Below are 9710 nucleotides of genomic sequence, written 5' to 3'. Positions count from 1 at the left end.
GGGGGACATCAGGACCCAGGGTATGTGGTCACCCGAGGAACTGACCCTGCACATAAATGTCAGGGAACTCAGGGCTGTGTGCCTGGCGTGCCTGGCCTTTCACCAGCACTTGCAAGGGAAGGTGGTCAGAGTCCTCACGGACAATGCCACCGCAGTGTATTACATCAACAGGCAAGGGGGCACGCGCTCCAGGGCCTTATGCCAGGAAGCCCAGCTCCTGTGGGAGTTCTGTATCGCCCACGACAGCCTCCTCCGAGCGTTCCACCTACCCGGCAAGAGCAACACGCTCGCAGATCACTGCTCCGTGGCTAGATGCGGAGGAGGGGAGGTGTACCGAGTCTGTTAGATGTGTCCTGCTTGAAAGCAGGAAGCCGTCCACACGGAGGACCTACCTGGCTAAGTGGTATCGATTCTCCTCATGGGCGAGGGAGAGAGGTTCCTCCCCCGTGTCTGCTCTGCTCCAGTTGGTCCTGGACTACCTCCTGTCCCTTAGGACCCAAGGGCTAGCTCCCTCCTTGATCAGGGTGCACCTGGCAGATATTTTGGCCTTTCACCCTCCGGTGGCGGGACAGTCAGTGTTCTCCCACCACATGACTTCCAGGTTTTTAAAGGGTTTGCACAGAGCATTCCCTTATGCTAGACCCCCGGTTCTCCCTTGGGACCTGAACCTGGTACTCTCACGCCTCACGGGACCTCCCTTTGAGCCCTTGGCCACTTGTTCCTGGTCCCACTTATCTGATAAAGTGGCGTTTTTGGTGGCTATCACCTCAGCCCGCAGGGTGTTGGAGCTTAGGGCGCTCACCTCGGAACCCCCGTACACTGTCTTCCATAGGGGAAAGGTATAGTTTTGCCCACACCTGGCCTTCCTACCGAAGGTGGTCTCAGTATTTCATATGGACCAGGACATTTTCCTGCCAGTCTTGTGTCCTAAGCCCCATTCCTCCAATGAGGAAAGACGCCTACACATGCTAGATGTGCGTAGGGCACTGGCCTTTTACTTAGATCGAACAAGGCCATTTTGGGCATCCCTTCAGCTTTTCATTGCTACGGCTGAGCGCATGAGAGGGCAACCGGTTTCCACCCAGCGGATCTCCCGCTGGATCACCTCGTGCATATGCACGTGTTATGACCTGGCTGGAGTTCCCCCGCCTGCTATTGTTAAGGCGCATTCGATGAGAGCCCAGGCCTCGTCCGCGGCCTATGTGGCTCATGTCCCTATTCAGGACATCTGCAGGGCTGCTACATGGTCCTCTGTCTATACTTTCGCATCGCACTATGCGATCGTCTCCCAAGCAAGGGATGACGCCAGGTTTGGTAGGGCGGTACTCCGCCCGGGTAACCCGTAACCTTTATCATTTAGAACTGCTACCCACCTCTGTCAGGTATAGCTTGGAGTCACCTACTGTGGAATACACAGGAGCAATCACTTGAAGAAGAAAGGATAGTTACCTGTTCTGTAACTGGCATTCTTCGAGATGTGTTGCTCCTGTCTATTCCACATCCCACCCTCCTTCCCCTCTGTCGGAGTTGTCTGGCAAGAAGGAACTGAGGGTGGGGGGGAAGCACGCAGCCCCCTTTATAGCGTGATATGTTGGCGCCACTCCAGGGGTCGCAGCGGGGCTCCCCCACTACAGATGCTGCTAAGGAAAAAACTTCCGGCACCGGTGCACGTGGCAAGCACGCACACCTACTGTGGAACGGACAGGAGCAACACATCTTGAAGAACGCCAGTTACGGAACAGGTAACTGTCCTTTCGGTCTTCACGGCTGAGGATGTTAGGGAGATTCCCAAACCTGAGCCAGCTTTTGTAGGTGACAAATCTGAGGAACTGTCACAGATTGAAGTGTCACTAGAGGAGGTTTTGAAATTAATTGATAAACTTAACAGTAACAAGTCACTGGGACTAGATGGCATTCACCCAAGAGTTCTGAAAGAACTCAAATGTGAAGTTGTGGAACTATTAACTAGGGTTTGTAACCTGTCCTTTAAATCGGCTTCTGTACCTAATGACTGGAAGATAGCTAATGTAACGCCAATATTTAAAAAGGGCTCTAGAGGTGATCCCGGCAATTACAGTCTATTACAATTACAGTACCAGGCAAATTAGTTGAAACAATAGTAAAGAATAAAATTGTCAGACACATAGAAGAACATAAATTGTTGGGCAAAAGTCAACATGGTTTCTGTAAAGGGAAATTGTGTCTTACTAATCTATTTGAGTTCTTTGAAGGGGTCAACAAACATGTGGACAAGGGGGATCCAGTGGACATAGATTCCAGAAAGCCTTTGACAAGGCTCTTACGTAAATTAAGTTGTCATGGGATAAAAGGGAAGGTCCTTTCATTGATTGAGAACTGGTTAAAAGACAGGGAACAAAGGGTAGGAATAAATGGTAAATTCTCAAAATGGAAAGGGGTAACTAGTGGTGTTCCCCAAGGGTCAGTCCTAGGACCAATCCTATTCAACTTATTAATAAAATGATCTGGAGAAAGGGGTAAAAAGTGAGGTGGCAGAGTTTGCAGATGATACTAAACTGCTCAAGATAGTTAAGACCAAAGCAGACTGTGAAGAACTTCAAAAAGATCTCACAAAACAAAGTGATTGGGCAACAAAATGGCAAATGAAATTTAATGTAGATAAATGTAAAGTAATGCACACTGGAAAAAATAACCCCATATTGTATACATACAATACGAAGGGGGCTAATTTAGTTACAAAGAATCAGGAAAAAGATACTGGAGTCATCGTGGATAGTTCTCTGAAGACGTCCAGGCAGTCAAAAATGCAAACAGGATGTTAGGAATCATTAATCATCAGAGGGGTAGCCGTGTTAGGAATCATTAAAAAGGAGATAGAGAATATATTATTGCCCTTATATAAATCGATGGTATGCCCACATCTTGAATACTGCATACAGATGTGGTCTCCTCATCTCAAAAAAGATATACTGGCATTAGAAAAGGTTCGGAGAAGGGCAACTAAAATGATTAGGGGTTTGGAATGGGTCCCATGTGAGGAGAGATTAAAGAGGCTAGGACTTTTCAGCTTGGAAAAGAGGAGACTAAGGGGAGATATGATAGAGGTATATAAAATCATGAGAAAGTAGATAAGGAAAAGTTATTTATTCCCATAATACAAGAACTAGGGGTCACCAAATGAAATTAATAGGCAGCAATGAAATGAAGTTCTTCTTCACACAGCACACAGTCAACCTGTGGAAGTCCTTGACTGAGGTTGTGAAAGGTAGGACTATAACAGCGTTTAAAAGAGAACTGGATAAATTCATGGAGGTTAAGTCCATTAATGGCTATTAGCCAGGATGGGTAAGGAATGGTGTCCCTAGCCTCTGTTTGTCAGAGGGTGGAGATGGATGGCAGGAGAGAGATCACTTGATCAATCCCTGTTAGGTTCACTCCCTCTGGGGCACTTGGCCTTGGCCACTGTCGGTAGACAAGATACTGGGCTAGATGGACCTTTGGTCTGACCCAGTATGGCCATTCTTATGGCTGTACTGCAGCACAGGGAAAACTTTGCAGGCCTCAGAGCCTTGGTTCCCCCAGGGGAGGAGACCAATCAAAATAGTTCCCAGAAATGTTGTAAATAGCCCAGTGACTTGTAAAAGCAAAAACAATACAGGGATTAGGTCATTGTTATCCCCTGCGCTTAGAGCAGGACTCCTGGGTTCTATGCTCCACTCTGGGAAAGGGGTGGGGTCTAGGGGGTTAGTGCAGGGGCTGGGAGCCAGGACTTCTGGGTTCTATCCAGTGGTGAGCTGGAGCCAGTTCCCACCGGTTTGCAGGAACCAGTTGTTAAATTTAGAAGCCCTTTTAGAACCGGTTGTTCCAGGACAACTGGTTCTAAAAGGGCTTTTAAATTTAACAAAAGCTCGGTGTAGTGAGTCGGTGTGGCTCCCCTCCTGCCCAGAAGAGGGAGCCCACGTGCAGGCACCAGAGTGAGTGGAGCCACCACCGCCTGTCCCCGCCCCCCGGAAGTCAAGGGGCGGGACAGGAAGTATAAAGGCCGGCCGCCAGAGCTCAGTCGGCAACCAGCCACCACAGGGAGCAGACGTGCGGCCGGGAGCTCCCGACCAGGAGACCTCCGAGGCCCGAGTCCTAACTGGCCTGAGCTACCCCGGGCCCGCTACGAGGAGAAGCCGCCGGAGCCCGTCCGCGCCCGTCACTGGGAGAATCCCTGGGAGCCCCACCCCACTAACACCGAGGGCGAGACTGCACCAGAACCCCTCCGCCCCTGCTGCTACCCGGAGGAGCCGCCCGAGGACCGTTGGCCGGACTTCCTGGCAGAGCTACCGGACCTGCCACCGAGGCCTGGCCGAGAGGAGCCCATGCAGATGGCCTGGCCCGAGCCCGGCGCGATGAACGAGGTAGGCTCTGAGGGGGACCTGGAAGTAGCCCGGGGGTAGCCGACCCCGGTCCGGCTGCAACCGAGTGTGAGCCAATGTCAGTGTGTTGCGGTCTGGATACCCCACTGACCAGCAGCGGCAGTAACCGCTGCTAGGGCCCCGGGCTGGAACGCAGTGGAGTGGGTGGGCCTGCGTTCCCCCCTGCCACCCCCCCGCTCACGGGTGGCAGGCTTCCCCCTCACCCAACACTCGGCTACAGAAGCCTAGGCGTACCCTACCTATCTGCTGGCTCGCTCAGCCCCCTGCGACCAAGGGCCTGAGCTTTACCTGTGCTTACCCCGCCCTGATCCAGGGCCTGGGTTCCTGAACTGTTTGCCCGCCCAGCCCCCGCACCTACGGGCCTGTGCTAGAACTGTGTGGGCCCCGCCCTGATCTAGGGTCTGGGCTCCCTAGCTAGCTGTCGGTTTTGCTCCGTCCCTGCACTGGAGGGCCGGAGCTGCTGAAGTAACTGTCTATTTACCCCCAACTGTAGTGAGTCGGTGTGGCTCCCCTCCCGCCGGAAGGGTCGAGCCCCGGCAAGGACCTATTACACTCGGGCAGCTGTCTACCCTGTCCCGGGTCCCAGCTCACTTCCCCCTCCTCCCCTGAATGCTCTGCCCCCTTCTCCTCCCCCTCCCCTGCTTCCCGCGAATCAGATGTTCGCGGGAAGTCTGAAACAAGCAGCAGGCAGGTAAGCTGGGGCGGGGGGGGGAGGGCGCAAGGAGGGCTCCAGGGAGGCGCAGCCCAGCAGCTCCCTCCGGCCCGGCCCCCTGGCCTGGCCCCCGCCGAGCGCCACAGCCCGGTTCCGTCCCGGGCCCCGCGGCGCCGGTGCCGGTCCCGACCGAGCAGCTCCGGCTCAGGCCCCATGGCGCCGCGCTGGTCTCGGCCGAGTGCCGGCCCTGGTTCTGGACTGGCCTCGGCTTGGATGAGCAGCTCCAGGCAGCGCGGTAAGGGAGCAGGGAGGGGGTGTTGAAAGAGGTCAGAGGTGTTCGGAGGCTTGTGGGGGGGGGGCATAGGGGGTGGGGGGGGCAGAGGGCAGGGAACAGGGGGGTTGGATGGGGGCAGGGGTCTGGGGTGGGGCACGACCCCCTCGTGGGGTGAGGAGGAGGGAACCTATTGTTAATATTTTGGCAGCTCATCACTGGTTCTATCCCTGTATTTGCTGCTTCCATGGCAAATCACTGGGCTCTCTTTGTGCCTCTCTCCCCGTCCACAAACTGGGGGCAATGATGCTGTAGAAGTTATCACTCCCCACACAGGGAAGGGCTAAGTTCATAAGTGCTGAAGTCCCTCGTGTGACAGACAAGTCACTGAACAGGGGCTGGGGGAAGCATAGGCGGCAGGTTTGTATAATTTTTGGTGGTGCCCAACATGGTGGTGCCCCCCGCTCCCGCCTTGTAAGCCAATATATATTTTATTAAATAGTGTAAACATGGACTGGAAGTTGTAAGCATTTAAGTGCAATGTTTCTCTTTATTGCACAATATCACTATCAGAAAAATCCATTGTTGATTATTAGTGGTCCTACAAATCAAGAATTTGTTGCTGGGATAAAATGAAGCTACAACACATCGGTGCCACAAGATTACAAGGGTCAATTAAAAGTGGAAAATCAGAAGCAGCACTTGCTTGTTTCAATATACAGTACTATACTTTGTTGCACCTGTTGTGATGAAGTGGGAATGTTCTTAATGTTTTCTCTGAATAGTGTGTGGGTGCCTCAGTTTCCCCTGCAAGGTGCCAACTGAAGGTGTTGGGGACAAAGAGATCAGGTGGCCTCCTTGTCCGGAAGAGGCACAAAGGCCAGAGGAGGGAGTGTCAGTTTGGAGCTGGCTCGGGAAATGGGGAGAGGCCCAGAATTTGGGTCTGGGCTCCCACCCTCCACTGAGGGGTCCTGTTTTCTGTATCTATAAGTTCTGGTTTAGACTGTGTTCCTGTCGTCTAATAAACCTTCTGTTTTCCCGGCTGGCTGAGAGTCACGTCTGACTGCAGAGTTGGGGTGCAGGGACCTCTGGCTGCCCCAGGACTCTGCCTGGGTGGACTCGCTGCGGGAAGCGCACGGTGTGGAAGGGCATGCTGAATGCTCCGAGGTCAGACCCAGGAAGGTGTAAGCTTCTTACTCTGGAGACAGTATGCTCAGAGAGAGGAGGCTCCCCCAGAGTCCTGACTGGCTTGGAAGGAGTGGTTCCAAGAGCATCCCAGCATCCCCTTCCACACCATGTGCTTCCCGGAAGTCCGCACAGGCACTAACACTCCCTCCTCTGGCCTTTGTCTCTTTTCCAGGCATTAGGAGGCCACCTGATCTCTGTTCTCCAACACCTTCAGTTGGCACCTTGCAGTAGAGCGGCCCAGGCCATTAGTTGTCCGGAGACAGGGTTTCGGCCATTCTCTGTGCAGACACCATCACGCTGGCCCTCTAGAGCTCTACAACAATCCCACCCCCTTACCCCACCATCTAGATCCTTAAGAAATGCATAGGGGAAACTGAGGCACTCACACAGTATTCAGAGAAAATATTAAGAACATTCCCACTTCGTAACACCTGTATACGACTAGTTATATACTTTAAAGGGTGTAAAATAATCAAGTATTGTGCTAAACACAATGATACTCCAAACTGACCACCAACTTTAAGTTGTGTGTTTTTCCCCTCAGGTGAGGGCTCTGGTGTGGGGCTGGGGATGAGGGGTTCACAGTGCAGGAGGGTGCTCAGGGTTGGGGTGCTGGGGGTGCAGGCTCTGGGGTGGGGCAGGGCTGGGGATAAGGGTGCAGACAGGCTGCCCTAGGGCCAGAGAGGACTCCCACCCACACACACACACTGGCAGCAGCAAGCTCCAGGGGAGGGACCCCTCCTCTTCCCCCGCAGCACAGTCACTCTGCACCACGGTTACTGCACATGCTCCTAGGGCCTCTCTCAGGTCCAGAAAGTCCACTTGCCTCCCCTATGGTGGGTACTGGGGGGAGGGGGGAGGTTGCCATCACCCCTCACCATAGCCTCACTGGGGATGGGGCTGCCCCTTGCCCAGCGTGGGGCAGGAGTGGGGACTGCAGGGTGGTGGCTGTGGGGGGAGGTAGGGTGTCACACAATTCACCCAAGCCCCAGCTGCTCAGGTCTAGGAAGCCCCCCTCCCCAGTGGCATAGCCAGGTTCTAACAGCGGGGGAGGGAACACATAAAAAAAGGCACCACCCGACATATCAAATTACTAATCAGGTCGCAGGGTTCACAATGTTCTAACAAGAGATTATGCTATTACCATTCTCCAGTCAACTTGCACACTGCTATTTTGAATTAGTGATAATTCACAGAGAGAGAAAGAAGAAAGCTGAATTTAGAGAACAATTATTAACCAGATTCCTGGTTATTCACCAGCCACTTTACTCCAGTCCATAGCACAAAGCCCCATAAACCCAGTAGAATCTGGCCAAGAGACTATTCACCTCAAATTGACATCTGCTACACTCCCCTTCCCCCCCCCTTTCCAGTCCCCACTATTCAGGAGATAGCGAAGTGAAAAGGTGGCCTGGCTGAAGCATTTAGCAGGCAACTGAAAACTAGTCTAGAGTCTGTACAGTCCCTGAGAACACGGCTTCATTCTGAGCCCTGGGGCTGCAGCTAGTCAGCAGTGAGACGCAGGAGACAGAACTGGCACCTTAAAGCACATTTACCCTCCTTCCTTCACAAGCTGCACTAAGCACAGTTTCACGGCCCGGGCGCAGCACTGCGGGGGGGGGGGGGTAAGTACGGCGGGGGGAATAACCCAACGTTGCTCCTTTGCCTCCTGCTCCCTCAGCCCCGTCCGCTGAAGAGAGACCATGAGTCTGAGAAAAAAACATCCCCCCCCCTTTTCCTTCCTTCTCCACCAGCACCAGCTGGGCTTCAGAGCCCCCTTCTCTGCCCGCGGCTGCCTCGCTCTGCATGGAGCTGCCGGGGACCAACGGGGCTGCTGCTCCTCAGCCCCCCGCTGCGCTGCCACCCCCTTCCCCTCCCGGCAGAGCCCACCCCGGCTTGGGAGCCTCCTCCTCCGCCTCCCCAGGGAGCTGGACAACCAGCCTACGCTGCCTGCAGCCCCGGAGCTAGCGAGCTGGGCTGGGGACGCAGGGGGGCGGTGCGGAGCGGAGCCCAGAGCCCGCCGGCGGCTACCCGCAAAACCCGGCTCTAGACTCCGAGTCCGGAGCCCAGTGCTGGCTGCCTGGAAACTGGAAAGGTGCCGCTTTCGGAAAATGTGCACAGAGGGGAGCGGCCACTCCCCCCAGCTACGCTACTGGGCCGGGGTGGCGGCAGGGGCCGGTGCCCGCTCCAGGCAGGGCCAGGGGAGAAACCCAGCTCCAGATATGGCGGAGCACAGCCCCCAGCCTTGAATATTCCTGGTGCTCAGACACCAGGAGCCCATATAACCGGCCGCCCCTGGGTGGGAGGTCTCAGGCCTGGGTGCTGCGGGAGGTCGGTGCCGGGGGTGCACAGGGAGCAATGTGTGCAGTGGGGCCCAAGAGCCACTGACCCGAACTGTAACCCCCGGGTGTGACGGGAACCACTTCCGGGGGGGAGGGTAGCAGCCCCCCAGCCCCTCTGAACTGTGCAGTGTGGCTGGCCTGAGAACCCCTCTCACAAAGAAATCTCTAGAGCAGGGTCAGCCACTGGGCTGTCCGTTAATTGCTGGTAATTAAAGCCCCGGGGCCAAGTTCTCCGCGGCGCCAAATCCCCCATTTCCCCCCGTCCCCACTTTCGCTTCTCCTTCGCCCCCGCCTGCCCGGCCGGGTTCTGCCCAGCGACCGGTGATGAAGGCGGGTCTGTGCGCCTCTATTGGTGGGATGTTGCCCTCTCAGCCAATCGCTGCAGCGCAGAGGCTCCCATGGTGAGTAGCGGGGACTCGGGAGCTGGCAGCGCAGCGAAGTTCCCGGGGCCGGGCTGTGAGCGGCCGAGAGCGGGTCCATGGGCCGAGTCCTGCCGCGCTGAGGGGGCGGCGATGGCCCTGGCGCTGCGCCTGCTGCTGCTGGGGGCTGTAGCCCTGCAGGGGGGCCACTCCCGTGAGTATCGGGGTGAGACCCGGGGGGGGGAGCTGCGTGCGGGGCCGCCCAGAGGATTAAGGGGGCCTGGGGTCTTCCGCGGCGGGTCCCGGGGCGCAAGGACCCTCCGCCGCCGAAGACCCGGAGCGGAAGAAGCTCCGGGGCCCCCGAAGCGAGTGAAGGACCCCGCTCCAGGGGCCTCGAAAACCTCTCGTGGGGTCCCTGCGGGGCCTGGGGCACATTGCCCCACTTGCCTCCCCCTCCCGGTGGCCCTGGCTGGGTGTCGAGGGCAAGGGTGCAGGGAG

The 9710-nt window shown here is 55.9% G+C and overlaps 1 protein-coding gene across 3 annotated transcripts in view; it reads left to right on the top strand.

The window, feature by feature from the left end:
- Nucleotides 1–9243: 9243 nt before the first annotated feature.
- The window catches only part of LOC117878433 (class I histocompatibility antigen, F10 alpha chain-like), a 46110-nt gene continuing 45643 nt past the window's right edge, over nt 9244–9710 (top strand). For all 3 annotated transcript variants that reach the window (XM_034772613.1, XM_034772615.1, XM_034772614.1), the window contains exon 1: nt 9244–9426. In XM_034772613.1, coding sequence (XP_034628504.1) covers nt 9252–9426 — 175 coding nt within the window. In that variant the 5' untranslated portion in view covers nt 9244–9251. The remainder of the gene's footprint in view (nt 9427–9710) is intronic.

The sequence above is a fragment of the Trachemys scripta genome, chromosome 5, assembly GCF_013100865.1.
Source record: "Trachemys scripta elegans isolate TJP31775 chromosome 5, CAS_Tse_1.0, whole genome shotgun sequence".
Lineage (NCBI taxonomy): Eukaryota > Metazoa > Chordata > Testudines > Emydidae > Trachemys > Trachemys scripta.
This window is presented reverse-complemented; position numbering and strand designations above follow the sequence as displayed.